The 22,233-nt window shown below is 35.7% G+C and overlaps 1 protein-coding gene across 1 annotated transcript in view; it reads right to left on the reverse strand.

Annotated features, from left to right (window-relative positions):
* HYDIN (HYDIN axonemal central pair apparatus protein) overlaps positions 1-22,233 on the reverse strand; it is a 461,030-nt gene that overhangs the window by 298,379 nt on the left and 140,418 nt on the right. The window contains exon 9 of the mRNA XM_057534458.1: positions 5,687-5,888. Within this exon, the coding sequence (XP_057390441.1) occupies positions 5,687-5,888 (202 nt within the window). The remainder of the gene's footprint in view (positions 1-5,686; positions 5,889-22,233) is intronic.

Here is a 22,233-nt window from a genome sequence, read left to right on the forward strand (position 1 = left end):
GGTGGCATCTCTTGTTCTGGAGCACGGGTTATAGGCGCACGGACTTCAGTAGTTGTGGCATGCGGGCTCAGGAGTTGTGGCTCGCGGGCTCTAGAGCACAGGCTCAGTAGTTGTGGTGCACGGGCTTAGCTGCTCCGCGGCATGTGGGATCTTCCTGGACCAGGGCTCAAACCAGTGTCCCCTGCATTGGCAAATGGATTCTCAACCACTGTGCCACCAGGGAAGTCCCAATGCCTAGGTTTTGGTACTGACTCTACTATCTATTTACTCACTCTGTGACTTCAGGAGTTACTTAAATCCTCTAAGCCTCAGTGCCTTCATCAATAAAATGGAAAGAATAGGAGCTCCTCCATCATAAAGATATGTTGAGAATTAAATGTGATCAAGGACCTGGTGTAGTTGCTGGGACAAAACAGTTGCTCAATAAATGCCAGTTTTCTCCTTGTATCAACCGCAGGCAATTACCAAGCTGTCAAGCTTATAAAATGCTCAGACTACACCTGGAGACACGACCTTTTTTCTTTCTCTTTCTAGATCTTCATATCCCTTGTGATAAGTCACAAAAGCAGCCTTCCCGACATTCTACTCGTTACTCAGGCTATGCTCACATTACTCCTGTGTCTGTTACTTCACCTGAACTTTGAAGACTGAATTTCATCTCCTCCCAGGATACGTGACCATTTTCCCAGCATTTTACTGGTATTACCAGTGGTGAGAAATAAATTATTTAGTAATGTGAGTACTGACTGAGAGGCTAGGGTCACTGAATTCCAGTCCCAGCCCTAACTATTTTCTAAATGACTTCACACAAATCACATGCTCAGCAATGTCAAATAACTCTTTTTTAAATAACTTTAGTGTTCAGGATCCTTTGGTCACATAGCATAAAGAAGTCAAAGAAATAGGTTCAGTATGTTCTGGTCCCAAGGAAGAAAGCATTCTGTGCTCCCTTTTTATTGCTAGATGGGAAGCAGTGTACAAGGTAACCAGAGCAGCTGTCCTTTTATATTGCTGGGCAGGGCAGGGCAAATTAAAGACAGCTCAGTCCACAGAAAGAAAGGAAACCATGTATTCCTACAAGTGGAATTTATTGATATCTATTCCTTAGGAATAAATTCTCAAAAAAAAAACAATCATGGATGTAAATAAAGAGCAACAAAGAGGTTCATCAAAGTTCTAGCAATAATACTAAAAAAAGTGGGTAAATTTGATGTAACGGATTGAAGTATTGGTTAAATAAATAATGGGAATCATATACATTACATTTACTTAGGGGGGTTAATGGAAATGGGCTGTGGGGATAAAGTGCTTTATGTGGACCAAGGATGATAACACTCTATGAATTGAGGGGTATGATTAACTCAGCCCTTACACCAGAAAACAAAAGAGGACAAAACAGAAATTCCCAAATGATGCCCTCTCCCACGCCGTTGGGGCTCTTGAATCAGTGACAGCTGTATAATGCACGGGGTGGGGGGGAACACCAGATGTCATCCTCTTTGCCCTCTATGCAGAATTAGAGCCATGGCTGAGAGTCTAAGAAGGGAACGTGCAATACCACCTTAAGCTGGGCTGACTCTAACAAGGACTTCTATATGCCTCAGTCTGTTGTTTTGCCATCTTGTTGTGCTGATACTCATGGTCTCTTGCACTCAGAGGTGGTTCTGTTTTACAGACGAAGAGACCTCTCATCAGAGAGTGTAATATCACACCAGCCTTCTCTTTCAGTAAAACTATGGATTTAACCCATTTTGCAAATGGTCTGCTAGCCCAAATACCCATCACCTTCAGGCATCAACTACAGTCCAGCTAATGGACTATACTCAATGGGGAACACTTGTGTCTCAAGTACAGAAGCACTGAACCAGTGCTGCCCCTCATCTTGAGTTCCTAGAGACCTGCACCCTGCTCCTTTGCAACACCCCCAAGAGGTGGTAACTGGATGCTGAGGAGATTAAAAACTAAGAACCCTGGCCATCATGGCTGGCAGAAATACTCCCATGTCCACACCTGGCAAGGAAAGGATGGAGCCATCCACCTTCAGAGGGACTGTGTGACCCTGGACACACAGCAACTCTGTGATGTCTGTTATAAAAGGAGGACTAGAGGTCCTCTTCCTGTTTATCAGGTACCACTCAAGTCTTCAGATTCTTTTATGATTAGGAAAGGGAAGGGCTCCCCAACCACAACTGAGATTAAGTTGGAGCCTGGGTGGCAGGCTCAAAGCTCAAATAAAACTGATTGATTTAGAGAAACATGTCATTTCCAACACTGGAATGTTTTGGAACACATCCATGCTGATCACTTTGTGGGGGGGCTCCATTGAGGATTCTACAGTTCTTGCACAGAGCAAATCTAGAATTAGAGCAGTTGCTATTGAGACAATGGCCATGACCTTGATGGAGAAATGGGGAGCAGAAATCCTCAAATGCCCATGCCGAGTCTCTGAATATAATAAACTGTCATGAAAATGAGGATGAAAGAATCTTGTAGGATGTTTTATAATCCCTCAGGCCAAGACAGAAGAAATAAGGAGGAAAGAATTCAGCATCAGTTTTTGAAGAGATTAACTTCTGCAACTCCCAGAAAAATATCAGGAGAGACTTAAAAGATAATTTTTAAAGGTTCTTATATCTGATTCCTAAGGTTTAAAAACAATGGAAAAAAATTTTAAGCCCAGAACTTCTTCCTAGGGGAAGTAACATCTTCATTGTCAGAGTCTGGAGCCTGAGATTAGCCCGAGGTCCCCAAATCTGGACATGTGTCCTAAGGTTTGTACCAACGTGTTTTGGTAGGCAGAGAGGAAGTCATCCTTCCTAGAATGGAAATTATAAACTGCCAGAAAGGAATAGGGCTCAGTAGGGCTGAAACTCCCCCACTGGGAGAAGAGACGTCCAAGTCTTTGCTTAGGAACATCATCAAGATGCTGGAGAACAAGAAACCATGATGGCTGGAATAGGGTCTTGAGGACATCCATAATACTAAAGCAATTAGAATTTTTGAAACTACCATGGAGCAACTTTCAGCCCCTGTAGCTGAATGCCTTGGGATGAGTTTTAAGCCATGTTATAACTGGAAAGCAGTGGGCAGGCTCTTGAGTCTCACTTAAAAATATACGCTGAAGTTTTAAAATCTTAGGTCATTTGGGTGCTGCAAAGGGAAACTTTAATCTCTCAAAGTATACATGAGCCCATCTAGATCATCTCTGTTCCAAGTTCAGGACGAATGTGGACCTTTCTCTCTACACGTTAACTACAGAGGCTGCTGAAGGAAGAGGAGAAAAGGAAGAGGTTGCTCACCATTAGGAGCAGGAGAGTCAAATATTAAAAAGATTATTCCAGGGATTCCTGCACTGGCCTTGCTGGGGAGCTCAAGAGAGAGTTTATACCATTAGCTAAAGATCTCACTGCTGCTTCTCAGGGATGAGCAAACCTCTGCCCACAAAAAAGCTATCCAAGAACATTCTGCTTTATCTGCCACTGATGTGAGCCTAAGAGACAACCTAAGGGTTTATGACAGGGAGGAGGAGAGGGCCTACACCCACAGCAAGAGCATAGCCACCCACCAAAGGGGCAGCTATCCAAAGACAGGAACCAAAAGTTCAGTAAAGAGCAAACCTCTTTCTTTGCTTTGCTTTCTGAGAGGATGGGCGTTTCATGGCTAGTTACATCCAGAACAAGAATCCACGGCTAATAATATGAAACTTGTGGCATGCTTGGGAATGTATCAAGAAACAAGAGAGGCATGGGAGAGAAGACACACCTGGTCAAATAAGAGATTAGGCATCTGGCCCTAAGAGAGGGGTAGGGAGAGGGGATGGGACAGAATATTCAATAGACTCTTCACTTAGATCAACCAATCCAGTTTGCAGAAACATGAGTTATGTTGCCGTGTGTCACCCACACACAGCAAGGTATTCTTATTTAGCCATCTGAAGTCACTTTTCAACTTCATTGTTTAAGGGAGGGGCATGATCCAAGATGATAAAATTGGGCTTCCAATTATGGTTATGAAAGTGCTCTTCAATATTGTTCCCTTGCTACAAAAAAAATTGCTAGGGGAACTAATAGAAAGAGCAAGAGAGACAGTGAAAGAAAGACAATGCAAGAGAAAAGGAAGAACAAGACTCAAGGATAATATTAGAGATAGAGCCATGAGTGTTGGAGGAGGTGAAGTGGTGGGGGCGAAAGCCCATCCACGTTTGTTTGAAATTATATTCTCTATGCCTTAGCATTTCTGATAGCAACTGGTTTGAATTTTTCCTGAGTTTCACTGTTGAAATTAACTTCCGTAAATACTTTTTGGACATAGGCATGGCATCAATCACGTGCTATACATTTGGTCAAACACAAAGACATAGTTGAAGTTAAAGCTGGCTTTCCCTCTGAGAGTATATACTCATTCTCCCCAAAAGATTATGCCCACTGCACAAGTAGGATATTGAAACACTACTTTTACTGCTGTTTCTTTATTTGTACCTGCTCTCCTATCTTATCTTTAAACATGCCTGGACCATTCTGATTGTTGGTACATACATGTCAGCTGAAGAATCAGGACAGATGAAACCGTGGATGAGTAGTCTCCTCTTATCTTTTTAAACTACTGGTATCTATACCATGAGGCAAAATGAAGTTTTTAGGCAGGAAAGCCTTTTCTTTTCTCACTTTTTAAAGATGGCACAGTGGCAATCTGGTGATTAAAGCTCATTGTCTGAATGATAAAGCTTCTGGTCCACTGTGTCCTATCACTGTCACAGCTCCTTCTGATTCAATTAGGGACAGCACACTGGGGGATTTCTGCCTGGTTTCCCTAGACCTAAGACTTTTTTATTTTTATCACATACTAACTTGGTTTTAAACAAAGCTTTGAAGCTTCCCAGCGCTAATCTTTAATGAAAATGGAGAGGCAAATAAAAAAGGCTGAAATAAATTCCAATGAAAGCAGCAAAAGAGCTACTTCAGGGAGGATGGAAGAAGATAAAATTGCAAATGGAATTAAAGGAATCAAGGATAGATTCAGTAAAAAGAAATATTCAAAATTTAACAGTGATGAGATTAATTATAATAGTTTGGTTTTCCATTTTATTAATTTTCTCCACTGCCTGAAGTATCATTTTAAAAAGCAGTAGATTAAAGATACCAACAAGAAATCACTATTAAATTATATGGTTAGCAGGGATTGAGAATGCTACTAAAACTGAAAATATAAAAGCCATTATATCTAAGCCCTCTTTTTCCCCATTCTTCATATTTTCTGAAAGTACCTTTTCACTGAAGAAAAAAAAAAAAAGGCCACATTGATCCCAATCCAAAAGAGATTATTTTTAGAAATCCTATGAAAAGTGATCGATCTAGTTAGGGTTATGAAAAGAAATAAAGACATGTAGATTAGTTTTGAGAGAATAGTGAAGAATGATGTATTTGGTCTTTAAAATCCAGGAGTTTAGCTACTGATAAATTATAACTGGGATAAGATTAACTGAGGATGGACAATGTTGTGTTCCACATAGCTCAGCTCCAGTTCTTTAAATGAAAAAGGGAGCATTGTACACTGGACCCAAGTTATAATAAATTTGACACTGAGTGAGTTAGAAACTTACCACAAAAGTCACAGAATTTTCATAACTAAGTTTCATGTTCCCCCAAATTATATAGATAGCGTAAAGATAGTGATTTTTCTTACAAACCTATACTTTTCTCGGTCTTCCTCTTCCTGGGTAGCAAATATCTTCCACTGGAAATGGGCAATGATGTTACTGCGGTTGTGAATAGTTAGAGTTCGCTGATTGGCCAGAGATAGGTAAGTTTTCTCAAGGATCAAGGAATTCTTGTCCAGCCTTATATTCATGTCCATGGCAGCTCCATACAGAGATATAAACACTTCTTCACCTAGAAATTAACAAAATATAAATACACTTTGAGATTTATTCTAGAACTATGCTACTAGGCTATTTTTCCCCCAAGGTGACACTAGGGAATATAAGCATTAGACATTTCATACTTCCCCCCGCCCCCGCACCCATCAGTCAGAGATCAGACATGATCAGAAACCTGAAATGTTATGTTTGGTACAGTTATAGAGAAAAACTATCTTGCTTGGTTATTGTAAAAAATACATAAAATATGAATTGTTGTGGTGAGTGCTACCAGTCTTTTTCTTCTTTGTAGCAGTTTAAAATCCGACAACCTGACCATGAGGGCACCTGAGTTGTAGAATTATAACCATTAGCCTCATCTTTATTGTAAGCATGAGCTGGATTTCTTAAATTAACTGCACCCAGTACATCTGGGAAGAGCTGCTCAGCATGAGAGGATCTAAGTCCAAACAAAGGGGATCAGGAAGGAAGCATTAATAACTTCATTAACAGAAACCCAAATATTTAAAAGGAACCACATCCCTAGGGAGGGCGGGAGGGAGACGCTAGAGGGAGGGGATATAGGGATATATGCGTAGATACAGCTGATTCACTTTGTTATACAGCAGAAACTAACAAAATATTGTAAAGCAATTATACTCCAATAAAGATGTTAAAAATAATGATAATAAATGACAGTTTGAACTCAAAGAAAAAAAAAAGGGAACCACATCCCTAAACAACAGCAATTAAAACAAAACAACACTATCTCTGGATAGTGGTTACATAGAAAGAAAAACATAGAAAGACAAAAGTTATGTTTAAAGTTTTTAATTTTTTAATGTTAAGAACACCTTTATTCAGCATAGTAATTTAAGTCCTTGACTTCATTCAAGATGCACCAATTGCCTTGATTCTAGGTATATAAATGAGGCCCCTGGGACTTCCAAGAAGACACAAAGCTACAAACTATATTCTATCTGATCTCTGCAATGTCACAGCAGGTGCCTCAGTCTGACGTCAGAGTAGAAAAAGGAAATACTTAAATATCATCAATGTTCTGTTGATCTGTGCTGCTACCATTTTAATCAGAACCAGAAAGCCTAATCACTTGGACTTTATTTTTTAGCAAATATTTCTGCTATATTCATGACTATATGAACTGAGCACCACTTAGTAAATTGATAACTCTTTATACAGTACAAATGTTTTCTAGGCCCAATCACTTTGAACACAGCAAAATCTTCCCCAAAGTTTAAATAAAAAGTAAGTATCTAGGGGACTTCCCTGGTGGTGCAGTGGTTAAGAATCCACCTGCCAATGCAGAGGACACGGGTTCAAGCCTTGGTCTGGGAAGATCCCTCACGCCACGGAGCAACTAAGCCCGTGCACCACAACTACTGAGCCTGAGCTCTAGAGCCTGTGAGCCACAACTACTGAGCCCACGTGCCACAACTACTGAAGCCCGTGTGCCTAGAGCCTGTGCTCCGCAACAAGAGAAGCCACCGCAATGAGGAACCTGCGCACCACAATGAAGAGTAGCCCCCGTTTGCCGCAACTAGAGAAAGCCCATGCCCAGCAACGAAAACCCAATGCAGCCAATAGATAAATAAATAAATAAATATATATATATATATTTTTTTTTAAAAGTAAGTATCTAGGCATTTTAAATTTTTATTAAAAAAATATGTACATGAAGTAAAAACTTTAAGTACTATAAGAGCATATACCATGAAAAGAAAACATCTTCCTCTCCTTCACTCAATCCGAGGGCTTCTTTTTAGAGGTAAGAATTGTTAATATTTTCATGTACTTCCTTCCCAAATAAAGGTATGCACTCTTGTCAACTTTTAAGCTTTTGATGAGTTAAATTTAACAGTCTGATGAGTGAAAACTTGCTGCTTTAATTTGCATATTCTTAATTATAGATGATGTTAAACATTTTTTCATGTATTAATTGATTTTATACACACACACACGTGTGTGTGTTATATCGTTCTTTGATCATTCATCAAAGAAGCTATTATTCTTGTGGGGTCAAGAGAGATAGAAATCAAAGCCCTAAGCCTACCAAAGGGGGGGGGTTAAGGCAAAAAAAGGGATGTCCCCACAATAAGCTGATCCTCAAAGGACTGTGCCCTCAAAATGAGGGTAAATGGGAAGTAGACTAGCCCTAGTTCAGAGCTAAATATTATGCTGGCATTACCTAAGTCTTTCAGAGAACTTTGAGCCTTGAATTTGGTGGTCATGGACTAGTTTTGCCCTCAGAAACCTGGAAGAAGGAACCCACTTCTCTTTGGAGTAAGGTACCTGCATCCAAAGTTTCAAATTGTTCAACATTTTTTTTAAAAAGCCAAACATAACCAGGCATGCAAAGAAACAAAACTCCATATGTTAGAACCTGCATATACAAGCAAAACAGAAGCAGACCCACAAAGAATCTGATACTAGAACCAACTATGCTTAGTAGTTTAAAGAAACAAAGGATGCACCTGAAGCTCTATCCAAGGAATAGGAAATTTTAAAAAGATCTAGAAAATCTGAAAAAGAGCTACACTCTAGGCTCTAATAGAAATAAAATAAAACAACCTAAATTTTTGAAAACTCTAAGAATATACTCAATAAGATAATGTTATCAATTTTCTGAAAAAATAGTGAAATGGTTCAGAAAATACAAAAGGCAATATGAAGAATTAAAAATAAATGGAAATGCAAAATGAATGGGTAAAAGATGAGGCAGATTAAGTGAGAAGGTGTAGAAGTGTTTAATTGAAAGCTCAGAAGAAAAGGAAAGAAATAATGAAGCAAAGACAATATTTCAAGAGATGATGGTTAAGAGTTTTCTAGGATTGATTAAAGACATCAGTTTACAATTCAAAAAGTGCAATGAACATCAACTGGGATAAATTAAAAGAAATTCATACATAAATATATTGCAGTGAAACTAAAGAAAATCAAAGGCAAAGAGAAAATACTAAAAGCAGCCAGAGGGAAAAAGATTATCTTCAGAGGACCCATGGTTAGAATTACAGCTAACTTTTCAACTGAAATAATGGAAACTAAAAAAAACAATAGGATGGCTTTTTCAATATGATGAAGGGGAAAACAATGCCAACAAAGAATTCTACAGTTTTTCAGCATTTTTTGGTCTACAAATGTCTTTGTTTTGTCTTCACTTTTAAAGGATATTTTCAATGGGTAAAGGATTCTGAATTAGCCTTTTTTCTTTTCAGCACTTGCATAATGCCATTTTATTATCATCTGGCTTCCATAATGTCAGCTGAAAAGTTTGCGATCAGTATTATTAGTGTTCCTTTTAAGGTAATGTGTCTTTCTTTCTGTAGCTACTTTTATGATATTCCCTTTGCTTTGGTTTTCAGTAGTATTTGTATCACTAAGGGTTTGCTGAGCTTTGTTTAATTAAATGGATTTGTTAATTAATGGATTTGTTAATCCATTAAACCATGGATTAATGTCATTCATCATTTTTGGAAAATTCTCAGCCATTATCTCTTAAATATCTTTTTACCCCATTCTTTATCCTATTTCTAAGACTCAAATTACATGTATGCTGACCTTTTGACTGTGTCCCACATGGCTTTTTCTTTTTTGTTTCTCCCTACCGCATCTCACCCCCATTCTTCTTTGTTTCTCTCTGTGCTTCAGTTTGGGTATTTCCTGTTGATATGTCTTCAGGTTCACTAATCCTGTCTTCTGCTCTAACTATTCTACTGGTAAACTAACATGATTATATTTTAATTTCCAATACTGTATTTTCAGTATAACATTGTTATCAAAACCTGACAAAGATAAAACAAATAGGCCAAGATATAGGCCGATTACACTTACAGATATTAATGTAAAATCCTAAATAAAAAATTAGCAATCATAATTCATGAGCACATTAAGAGAGACTTCACAATCAAGTGGACATTATTTCAGGAATGTGAAGATGGTTCACTATTAGAAACCCTATTGATATAGAATATACCTAAGAAGAAAAATTATATGATCCTCTCCATTGATGCTGAAAAGGAATTTGACAAAATTCAAAATATATTTTTTATTTAAAAACTCACTAAAATAGGAACTGAAAGAATTAAAACATAGTATAAGTAATTAAGACAGTATAAAGAGACAGATCAATGGAATAGAATAAAAAGTCAAAAAAAACCCAAATACACATTGGAATTCATTATATTATAAAGACAGCATCTTGAATCACTGGTGTATTGACAAACTTTGTTTTTTAAAAAAGTGCTATTGGAACAACTTGGTAACCATACGGAAAAACATACCTCACATTTAACATCAGATAAAGCCAAGTGAATAAAATATTTAAATGTTCAATATGAAACTGCAAAAGTAGAAGAGTACACAGAAAAACTTCTTCATTGTTTTCAGGGGAAAGTTTTCTAACTGTGGCTCAAAATCCAGATCCCTCCTAAAAAATTAAGAAATTTGATTACATAAAAATGCAAAAAGAAATTCTGCATGGCACAAAAAGTCATAAGCAAAAACAAAAGAAAACTAGGTAAAATACTTAATTCATATCTTAGACAAGGAGACTAAATCACCCATTACATAAATAGCTCTTAGAAATCAGTAAGACAATCCAATAGAAGAATGGGATAGAGTTGCAAAAAAAGAAATATAAAGGCCCCCTATATGTATTAAAAGATGCTCAATTTGAGCATCAACTCATAATAAAAGAAATACAACTAAAGATGTATTTATATACCATTTCCCCCCATCAGACTGTAAAACAAAAGTTTTAGATCATAATTTATAGTCAAGACTGTGGGGAGAAGGCACTCTTATATACCCTGTGGGAATGCAAAATGGTACTATTCTTCCCTAGTCCATGGAGTGAATTTGGTGGCACAGATCAAAATATCTATCAAAATTATAAAACTATCCTATGGCCCACTTCTAGGAATTTATCCTGTAGATAAGTCAGAACAAGATGAAGGGTATTCATTACAGCATTGTTCTTAATAACAACAGAGTGGAAAAGGCCAGAGCACTCATCAAGAGAAGGCTGGTTATAGAATCTGTGCTACACCTAAAAGCAGAATACTGTGCAGGTATAAAAAAGTACCCAGTAAATGGAAAGATCCCCAATATATATGATGAAGTGTAAAAAGCAAGGTTTAGAACAATTTACATAGTATGTTATTTTTGTGTAAGGTGAGAAAGTAAGAATATGCATTCATGTTTGCATCTATTTGTATAAAAGCACTGGAAAGATATACAAGAAAGCAATAAAATGAAAGAAGGGTCAGGTGAATGAGGTAGGATGGAAATAGCACCTTTCAATATATACCTTTAAAATATTGCTTTAATTTTTGACCATATGATTACATTACTCATCTAAAACTTTAATGTTAAAAGGACTATAGGGCATCCAGAAAACATGTAAAGGTGCTAGATAGCACTAGTAATGAGAGAAATGAAATAAATAAAAATAGAATAAAATACCATTTCATAACCATCAGATTAACCAATAGCAAAGCGTTTGACAATGCTGTTTTGGCAGTATATTGGCAAGCACATAGAAAAACAAGAATTTTCATATACTACTGATGGAAATACAGACTGGTACAACCACTTGACCAATCAATTTAGTATCCAGTAAAACTCAAGATACATTTGCCTTATAACTCAGCAATTTCACTTCTAGCTATTTATCCCTAAGGACAATCTCACACAGCTACACAGGACATATACAAAGATACTCATTGCAGCATTGTTTGTAATTGCAAAAAACTAGGAACATCCTAATATTTAATAGGAGAATAGATAAATTACAGTATTTTCACATGCTGGAGCATGTCACATTAGTTAAAATGAATCACAGCTATATATCCACGTGTTAAAATCCTTAAAACATAACGTTGAATGAAAAAGTCAAGATGGGAAATGGTATATACAGTATAATACCATTTATGTGAAGTTTAAAACTACTCAAGACAATGGTATGTATTGTTTATGGATAAGTAAATATGTAGGAATGGCATTAAAATGCACCCAATACAGCTCCCCTGAGGATTAAGACACGGGAGTTAAATCAGGAAAGAATAACAAAGCGACTCCAAATCTATAATCAATTTAGCTATCCATAAAATAAAACATCTGAAAGAAATGTATATAGCAAAATGTTGAGATGTGTTAAAATACAATGGTTGTTGATTACCTTATTTCTGTGCTTTTGCACGTATTTGAAATATTTCATTGTTTAAAAAACTAATCAAGGAATTGGATTCAAGGGCTTACTTATTTCATACAAATCTAGGGGTCAGAGAGACTAGTGTCATCAATTTGAGTTGCTCACTGCAAAACGTTCCTTCCCAGAAACATAACAAGAGCCACTGTCTTCTTTTCAAGAAGCATTTAATATTGATTTTTTCACTACTATCTTCCAAAAGTCATCAGGTCACAAAGTGAAGGAAGCAATAACTCTTGTCTTCCCCCATAGCTGTTGAAGAACTTGCTTTTCACACCCACTTTCATGAAGACAACCTTAAATAGGGTCCCTCTCCCCCGCTACTTAGACGACTGATAGGATGGAAAGGGTATTATGCCTGCGAGAATGGATGAAGTTGCTGTGCCTCATCATTAGTATTTTTTGTGCCCTTGAAGTGCCAGTTACCACTATAGTTTCTTTTCAGTTTCTGAGGTTGAATCCTGCAGTCCCCGTAGATGAGGTTAGCCACAGTCATTTATTATGTTTTAGTGAAGACACATTTTGTGGAAAGTCTCATTACTTCTTGCCAATTTTGCTACTATCAGTCAAGCAAAAACAAATACGAACAAAACTAATTTTACCCAAAAAATGTGAAGCTAGCTATATATACACAATACATTTCATACTGTGGTTCCAGTTATTTTCAGACAACGGAGGACACAGTAAATAAAATATATGAGTAGAGCCATAGATTCTCTAGGGAACTAGCAAGTTGATGGAAAGAGTGTTTCTCATCTCCTGGTCACAGCAGGGTCAAATTCACCACTCAAGTGAATTGCTGAATCAAACTTCTTTGGAACTGCTCCTTCTCTAAAGCGTTCAGGAAACAAATTAAGCAACTTGACTGGGCTTAGCCAGCACACCAGTGGCAATGCCAAAATCAGTATTCTTAATCTGCACAGAAAGCAGTTTAGGATTATAGAAAGCATGCTGGCCTCAGAGGGGGCCAAAGACCTGTACTTCAGTGTATAGTCATTTAAGCCTCTGGGCCTCAGTTTACTCACCTCTAAAATGAAGGGAGTTACAGAGATGGGCTCTAATGTCCCTTTAAGTACTAACACCTAATAACTTGAGAGTCTTCACTTGTTATGTAATTTTCAAAAACATTCCACCTCCCTAAACAATCTCTGACCATCAGTATATCCTAACTTCTGCCATTCCCTATCCTAAACTGTTAAATACGAGACAAAGAAAAGAAAACTAGGTCAAGGAATATTTGCATTGGCTCTAAAGCCATTTTAAAAACATTTGGGTCTTTTACAACAACTATGTTTTGCTAGATTTTGTAACTATAATGGCACATGTTTATAATTCATTATGATAATCGCACAATTGACACAAAGCTCATACAGGTAAATTTGCATAGGTATATTCAGATACATATTATTTAACAGTTTCAACTGCAAGATATCACATCATGCTCAATTACTATATTATATTTTGGTACTTGTTTATTAGCCTTTAGGAGGAAAAAAAGAATTTCTTCACGGTTTATTAGAGTAAAATATATAATTAACCATAAAGCTGCTCTGTGAAGTACTAATATTATGATTGCTTGTATATTTAATAATAATACATCATCACACCTTTGGGGAAAAGAGCCTATTTGCCAACTTCTGATTCCTGAATTGAAATATCTCCCCTTCAGTAAGAGACCTAATACTTTAAAAAAATTACTGAATAAGTGCATTAGCTCTATTTCCTAATTATACCAGTAGTTAATTAATGTCTCCTCTAAGTGACAGCAACTTCACCTGGTATTAAAGAAAAAACACTGCTATGCTCCTACTTCTAGTGCTCATTCAAGTAACCAAAATTTCAGTAAGAATGTCTTTTTTAAAAGCCTATTCTAAATGCTAATATTTCCTTGAACTCTTAGATTATATAAAGTTTCTCAATACCCGGTTGAAAAGTGTAAAACTTAAGCAACTAACCATTTATTTGTCTCCTAATAGTCAATATTTTCACCTCTCAGTTTTAATGAAATGATAGAATTTATTCATTGTTCTGATTTTATTTTAGTTTGGTTTTTGCTTTGTTTCGTTGTTATCAAGGTAGCCTTGAGAAATTGTATTCTCAATCTCTTCTGGACGGATTAGTTTGTAAAAGGTACCAAATTACTTCAGCTCTTTTTCTGAAAGTTTTAGACTATAATAAAAAGGTAACTAAATCATTCCTGAGGTAAAATCGATTGCTTGAATAAGCTTGATTTTACTACAGAAGGGCGTACACAGGAGGAAAGGAGGGGAGAGTTCTGGTTTAGGAAAATGCTAATGAGTAAAGTATCAGATATTGGTGAAATTTACACTTGACCTCCTTAATTACTAGAGCACTGGATCAAACTCTGGTTGTCAAGAAAGCAAAATCTCCCAGCTGCATTTAATCAAGAATATATCCAGTGGAGGACCAGCAATGGAAGGGCATAAACACAACTGTTAGAAAGGTGATTGAGTACTTCCTACTGAGGAGTATCAGTGTTCCTCCTTCTGGAACATTGAAGAAGTATAAAGAAAAACCGATGCTAAATTTCCCTCCTCAAATCAATTCATACTTCAAACAGCTGCAGAAAGTTCAGTGAGACGCTTATTTAGTGAAATGAGAAGCCAATGGTCAAGGCTGCTTGGAAAAGCTCTGTGATTAACTGTGTTTAGGTAATCATTACTGTTTTTCACTAATGAAAGGTTATAGATCCTGGTCACTGATAAGGCACAATAAAGATGAAAGAATATCCTTATCAGCAGTTCATTTCATGTAAGGAAAATTGCTGCAAGACAGTTTACCTCTGTCTGCAATCTTTAGAAAATGACTTTATTCATAAATCAAATTTGACACCAGCACCTCAGGGTATGGAAATCAACTTTTCCATGCATTATTAAATTTAAATACACAAATACTCATTTCCTTTAGCACAGGACTATAAATGTAAGTATAGGTGTCAATCCAAATATTTCCATAAAAGTAAAATCCAGATTGAGGGCCACTGGGAGAACGTAGCTACATTTCAAAGTCAACAGATTAAGGGAGTAAAAATGCACATGTAGTAATACAAGAGATTAGGGAGATGATCCACTATATAGGAACAAGCACTACATGTGAGTTGAGAGTCTGAGTGTGGGGTTTTTTTTGTTTTTTTTTTTAATTTATTTTTTTGGCTACGTTGGGTCTTCGTTGCTGTGCACGGGCTTTCTCTAGTTGTAGCAAGCAGGGGCTACTCTTCGTTGTGGTGCACGGGCTTCTCATTGCAGTGGCTTCTCTTGTTGCACAGCACGGGCTCTAGGTGTGCGGGCTTCAGTAGTTGTGGCACGCCAGCTCTAGAGCGCAGGCTCAGTAGTTGTGGCGCATGGGCTTGGCTGCTCCACAGCATGTGGGATCTTTCTGGACCAGGGATCAAACCTGTATCCCCTGCATTGGCAGGCAGATTCTTAACCACTGCGCCACCAGGGAAGTCCCTGAGTGTGGGTTCTAACTGTGCTTCTGACTAGTTATAGGAGTCATGGGCAAGTCACTTAATTTCTTAGGGCTTCGGTTTTACACATGCAAACAAATCTAAGGACTAGATTATCACTGAAGTCTTCTCTCAAGTTTTGATTCTATTGATCCATGGGCAATCTAAGCCTGTTGGTCTCAAAACTCAACCAAGTAAAATATTTTGACATTATACCCCCAACATATATAAGCTTGTTTGTTTACAAATTATACCCATATACTAGAATAGTCACATGTCAATTGTATTAAAAATACAACCCAAAATATTAAAAAAGGATGAGATAATAAACAATATTTTAAAGATAATTTATTTGATATATTTACCAATTTACCAACAATTAATTATTTTAGTGAGAGCTAAAACATTGACTAAGCTTCATTCTTTTTTAAACTCCTGATTTAAAATGTTGTGATATAGTCATCTGAAAAAGGTAATTCTAAGGCCACAACTTTTTCCAATACTTCATTTTAGGGGCTGACATAAACAAAAAATGATACCTCACAAAGACATGGAGATCCAGATGGAAGAAATGTATCACTGACTGAGTTTATTAACACTCATTTTTTTCCACTTTCATCCACTAGTAACACTAATAACACAAAGGGCTTTGTTGAAATTCAGCTAATAATTTTCCCATAAAGGTAACAGTTACTTCACAGTCAAACAGAAAATTCAAACTCAAATATATCAGAAATTGCATTCAACATAAAAGGACTGAAGAGTACTATTAAAAGACAAAGATTCTCAGACTGGATTAAAAAACAACCTGGTGATACTTCCAAGTGTCACACTTTAAATATGAGGACACCGAAAAGTTGAAAGAAAAAGGATGAACAGAATATACTACGTACACACGAATCAAAAGAAAGCTGCTGTACTAAACAAATATCAGATCAAGCAGTCTTTGATGTCAGAAATCTTATAAATGATTGAGAATCATTTCATAATGATAAAATAGTTAATTCAACAGTAAGTTATAACAAACCTAAATGTATACACACCAAGCATCATAGCCTCAAAACATATAAAATGAAAACTGATATCACCAAAAAAGAGAAATACAAAATTCACAATCACAGTTGTGGATTTTAATGACATCTTCCAATAACTAATAAAATAAGAAGAAAAACATTAGTAGAGATACAGACTGAACAATATGATTATTAACAAACTTGACCTAATTGATACTTGAGGAACTTGTACTCTTTTCAAGTACACAGGGCTCATTTACCAAAATGGAACACATTCTGGGCCATAATGTAAGTCTCAACTATTTTCAAAGATAGAAATCATACAGAATTTGTTTTCTGTCACTAGTGGAACTCAACTGGAAATCAATAACAAAAAGAAAACTAGAAAAATTCCCAAATGTTTAAATACTAAGCAACACACTGCTAAGTAGCCCATGGATCAAAGAAGAAGTAAAAATGGAAATTCTAAAATACTGTCAATTATGTGTTAATGTAAATGAAACATATAAAAACATATGGGCTGAAGATATAGTCAGGTTTGGAGGAAAATTTATTGACTTAAATGCATATATTAGAAAAGAAGAAAGGTTAAAAATCAGTGCTCTAGGCATCTCTCCTAAGGTTTAGAAAAAGTACAACAAATTAAACCTACAGAAAGTAGAAGGAATGAAATAATAAAGAGTAGAAATCAATGATACTGAAAAGAAATGAACAACAGAGAAAATCATCAAAAGTTGGTTCTCTGAATAAAGCCCTAATAATACAGATCAAGAAATAAAAAGATACAAATTACCAATATCAATAATGAAAGAGGAGATATCACTATAGGTCCTATAGACATTACACAGATTATAGTTATTATAAACAATTTTATGCCAGCAAATTTAAAATTTTAGATTAAATGGGAAAATTCTTTGAAAAAGTTTACCAAAAATTACATAAGAAAAAATAGAAACATCTTAGTAGATCTATATCTACTAAAGAAACTGAATCAATTTTTAAAAGGCTCTAGACCCGAATGGCTTGAACAATGAATTTTTCAATCATTTAAGGAAGAAATAACATGAATCTTAAAAAAATTTTTCCAGAGAGAGTTTTAAAACAGAATAATTCTCAACTTGTTTTATGAGACCAATTTGTTTTTTCAGACCAAAGACAAAGGCATTTCATGAAAACAAAATTACAGGCAGACCAATCTTTCTCATGAATTTGGTTGCCAAACTCTCAAAGAAAATATTAACAAATCTAATCCAGGTATTTATTAAAATGATAATGGTTAAAACTTACATTTATCCCAGAATATAGCAGGGATTTAGTATTTGAAATTCAATCTGTGCATTAGAAGAATAAAAGTGAAATAATACATAATCATCTCAACAAAAGCAGAAGTAATTGATAAAATTCAAAACACATTCAAGATTGAAAGTCTTAGAAACCTAGAGATAGAAGGGAATTCACTTAATCTGATAAAGAGTATCCACTAAAGTCATCATACTAATTCATGAAACACTGAGCACTTCCCCTCTGAGACTGAGAATAAGAAAAGGATGTTCAATCACTATCATCATTTCCATTGATCACTGTACTGAAGGCCTAACCTATGCAAGAAATAATAAGAAACAAAAGGCTAAAAATTTAAAAAGAAGAAAACTATGATTATTTGCAGATGATTGATTGTATATAAACAAAATCCAATATCATCTACAGATAAATCATGAGCTAATAAGTAAATTTATCAAGGTCTGTAGATAAATGATCAACATACAAAATTCAATATTTTGATACATTCACAAAAACTTTAAAAATAAAATTAGAAAAAAACACACTAGTATAAAAGAAAAAAATGATAAACTGTATTTCATCAAAATTAAATTACTTTGCTAATGAAAAGACCCTGTTAAGAAATTAGAAAGATAATCCACTGATTGTGAGAAAATATTAACAATAATAATTTCTGAAAGACTTGTATGGAGAATATACAAAAACTACAGGTCAATAACAAAATGATAAATTACCCAATAAAGATTGGGCAAAAACCTTGAATACACACCTGAGAGTAGAAGATAAAAATAGAAGCACATGAAAAGTTACTCAACATTACAAGTCATTAGGGAAATGCAAATTTAAACCAGAAGAGATACCACTTCACTTCCACTAGAATGACTCAAATTAAAACAAAACAAATGAACAAACACAACAAAACATAAATAGACTCAAAGATACATAGAACAAACTGGTGGTTGCCAGAGGGGAGGGGACAGATGGGCAAAATAGGGACAGAGGATTAAAAGGTACAAACCTCCAGCTAGAAAGTCAATGTCACAGCTCATGCAGCTCAGTATCAAAAAAACAAACAACCCAATCAAAAAATGGGTGGAAGAACTAAATAGACATTTCTCCAAAGAAGATATACAGATGGCCAACAAACACATGAAAAGATGCTCGACATCACTAATTATGAGAGAAATGCAAATCAAAACTACGATAAGGTATCACCTCACACCAGTCAGAATGGCCATCATCAAACAATCTACAAACAATAAATGCTGGAGAGGGTGTGGAGAAAAGGGAACCCTCCTGCACAGTTGGTGGGAATGCAAATTGATACAGCCACTATGGAGAAAAGTATGGAGGTTCCTTAAAAAACTAAAAATAGAACTACCATATGACCCAGCAATCCCACTACTGGGCATATACCCTGAAAAAAACGTAATTCAAAAAGACACATGCACCCCATGTTCACTGCAGCACTATTTATAAGAGCCAGGATATGGAAGCAACCTAAATGTCCATCGACAGATGAATGGATAAAGATGTGGTATATATATACAACGGACTATTACTCAGCCATAAAAAGGAATGAAATTGGGTCATTTGTAGAGATGTGGATGGACCTAGAGTCTGTCATACAGAGTGAAATAAGTCAGAAAGAGAAAAACAAATATCACATAATATCGCTTATACATGGAATCCAGAAAAACGATATGGATGAACTTATTTGTAAAACAGAAATAGAGACACAGACGTAGAGAACAGACGTATGGATGTTGGTGGGGGGAAGGGGGTGGGATGAATTGGGAGAATGGGATTGCCATATACACACTACTATATATAAAATAGATAACTAATGAGAACCTACTGTATAGCACAGGGAACTCTACTCAATGCTCTGTGGTGACCTAAATGGGAAGGAAATCCAAAAAAGAGGGGATATATGTATACGTATAGCATATGTATACATATACCATATGTATACGTATAGCCGATTCACTATACATAGCAGAAACTAACACAACATTGTAAAACAACTATATTCCCCAAAAAATTAATTTAAAAAATAAAAAAGCCAATGTCACAGGGATTAATGTACAACATAGTGAATATAGTCAATAATATTGTAATAACTTTGTATGGTGACAGATGGTCACTTGACTTACCGTGGTGATCATTTTGCAATACATAAAAATATCAAATCACTATGTTGTACACCCGAAACTAATATTAATATTGTAAGTCAATTATACTGCAATTTTTTAAAAAACACATGACCAAGAGCTGGTGAGGATGTGAAGTAACTGGAACCCTTAAACATTGCTGGCGGGAATGTAAAATGCTTCATCCACTTTAGAAAACTTTTTGGAAGTTTCTTATAAAGTTAAGCATATAACTACTCTATGATCCAGCAATTCTACTCCCAAATATTTACCCGAGAGAAATCAACGCATATGTACACACACACACACGACTTGTACAATAATGGTTATTAAAAGTTTATTCATAATAGCCCAAAACTTCAAACAATTCAGTTACATTAACAGGAGAATGGATAAACTATGTATAACCAAACAGTGGAATACTGCTCAGGAGTAAAAAAGGGATTGCCAATACACACAACAATATGAATAAATTTCAAAAACATTATGTTGAATGAAAGAAACCAGACACAAAAGAGTATATACTGTATGAGTACATTTATCTGAAGTCCAAGAACAAGCAAAACTAATATAAGATGATAGAAATCAGAATCTCTGGGATGGCGGATGGAGGGATTGACTGGAAAGGGGCATGAGGGAACTTTGTGAGGTGATAGATGTTTTATACCTTGAATGTGCTACACAGGTATTTACATTTGTCAAAATGCATCAAACTGTACATTTAAGATCTGTACATCTTATATCTAAATCATACCTCAATTTAAAAAGTAATAGAAGAATCACTTACAGGATCATCAAAGATGAATGAATATATAGGAATAAATCTAATCAAAATGTTCAAGACTTATACCCAGAAAACTGCTGCTGAGAGAAATTAAATAAAACCTAACTACATGCAGGAATAAACTGTGTTTATCATATACAGAAAGGACTGCAAACTAGTGGGAAAGGATGAACTACTGAATAAATATTGCTGAATAATGTGAAAAAAGACATACATTAAAAGCAGCTTTAAGTAGCACATTAAACTGGAGATTGAAATAACTAAAATACTCAATAAAACATTTTTCAAACTACTTTAAAACTGATCACTAACCTGATAGGAAAACAAGGACATTAAAGCAAAGTGAAGAATACCAGGAAATAATCTAGTGCCAAGGTTGTCTTTTGCCCTAGTGGACTTTGTTAACCCTTGAACTTCTGTTTTAACTATTGCATTGGGTGCCTAGGACAGGACATAAAGTCCAGGGCCTGCCCAAAGTAACGATGCTAAATCCAGAAACTACAAAACACAAAGAGGCATAAGATAATGATGGGGTTCAGAACACACTACCACAAAATATGGCACCTTGGCATATTAAATATTTCAAGCTGAAGGAATATAAGAAATGGCAAGTGCAAGAGGGATTTTCTTAACTTCCCCTGAAGCAGGTCACAAGATCCCCCATGTGAGAGGTGCCCTCCAACACCAGGTAGAAAGAAGCATGCGTATCTTCAAATATAGAGGGACATCAAGAGGAGCCTGAATAAACAGGCCTTACTGTCTCCCCCAGTTTGCTACTCTTAGCTCATGTCATTTTTTTGTCCTATCACGTTTTCCCACAACTTGCCATCCTTCATCGAACCAGCATAAAGGAATTCAGATTTTACTACTTCTTCAGATCTTCATTTCCTTATGAAGCCTCCCATATCATGTAAAACTTACATTAAATAAATTTTTATGTTCTTCTCTTGTTAACCTGTCTTTTGTTACAGGGGCCCCATCTTAAAAACCTAAACGGGTAGAGGAAAAAGACATTTTTCCTCCTCTACAGATACCATGATTGAAAAACCATAAGAAACAACAAAGAGCAAAATAAATAAATAGATGAGCAGACTTAATATGTTTGAATTACCACATACACAATATAAATGTTTAATATATTTAAGAAATAAGAGGGAAACATGAAAAATAAAAGAGTAGACAGCAATCAGATTTGACAAGAACCAAATAAAACTTTCAGAAATTAAAATAATTACAATAATTGAAAAATTAAAACTCAGCAAGTGAGTCTTTGCTGAAGAGGGAATTATTGAATGGGACAATGGATAGGAAGAAAGTATCCAGAGAAGTCTACAAAAATATGGAAAACATAAAATAGAGGTTAAAAGTAATACATAACAGACTAATAGTAGAGTAAGTAATAGAATAATAAAGTAGTTGGAATTCCAGAATAAGATAATAGAATGGAGATGAGCCA

This window comes from Balaenoptera acutorostrata, chromosome 19 (assembly GCF_949987535.1).
Source record: "Balaenoptera acutorostrata chromosome 19, mBalAcu1.1, whole genome shotgun sequence".
Classification (NCBI taxonomy): Eukaryota; Metazoa; Chordata; class Mammalia; order Artiodactyla; family Balaenopteridae; genus Balaenoptera; species Balaenoptera acutorostrata.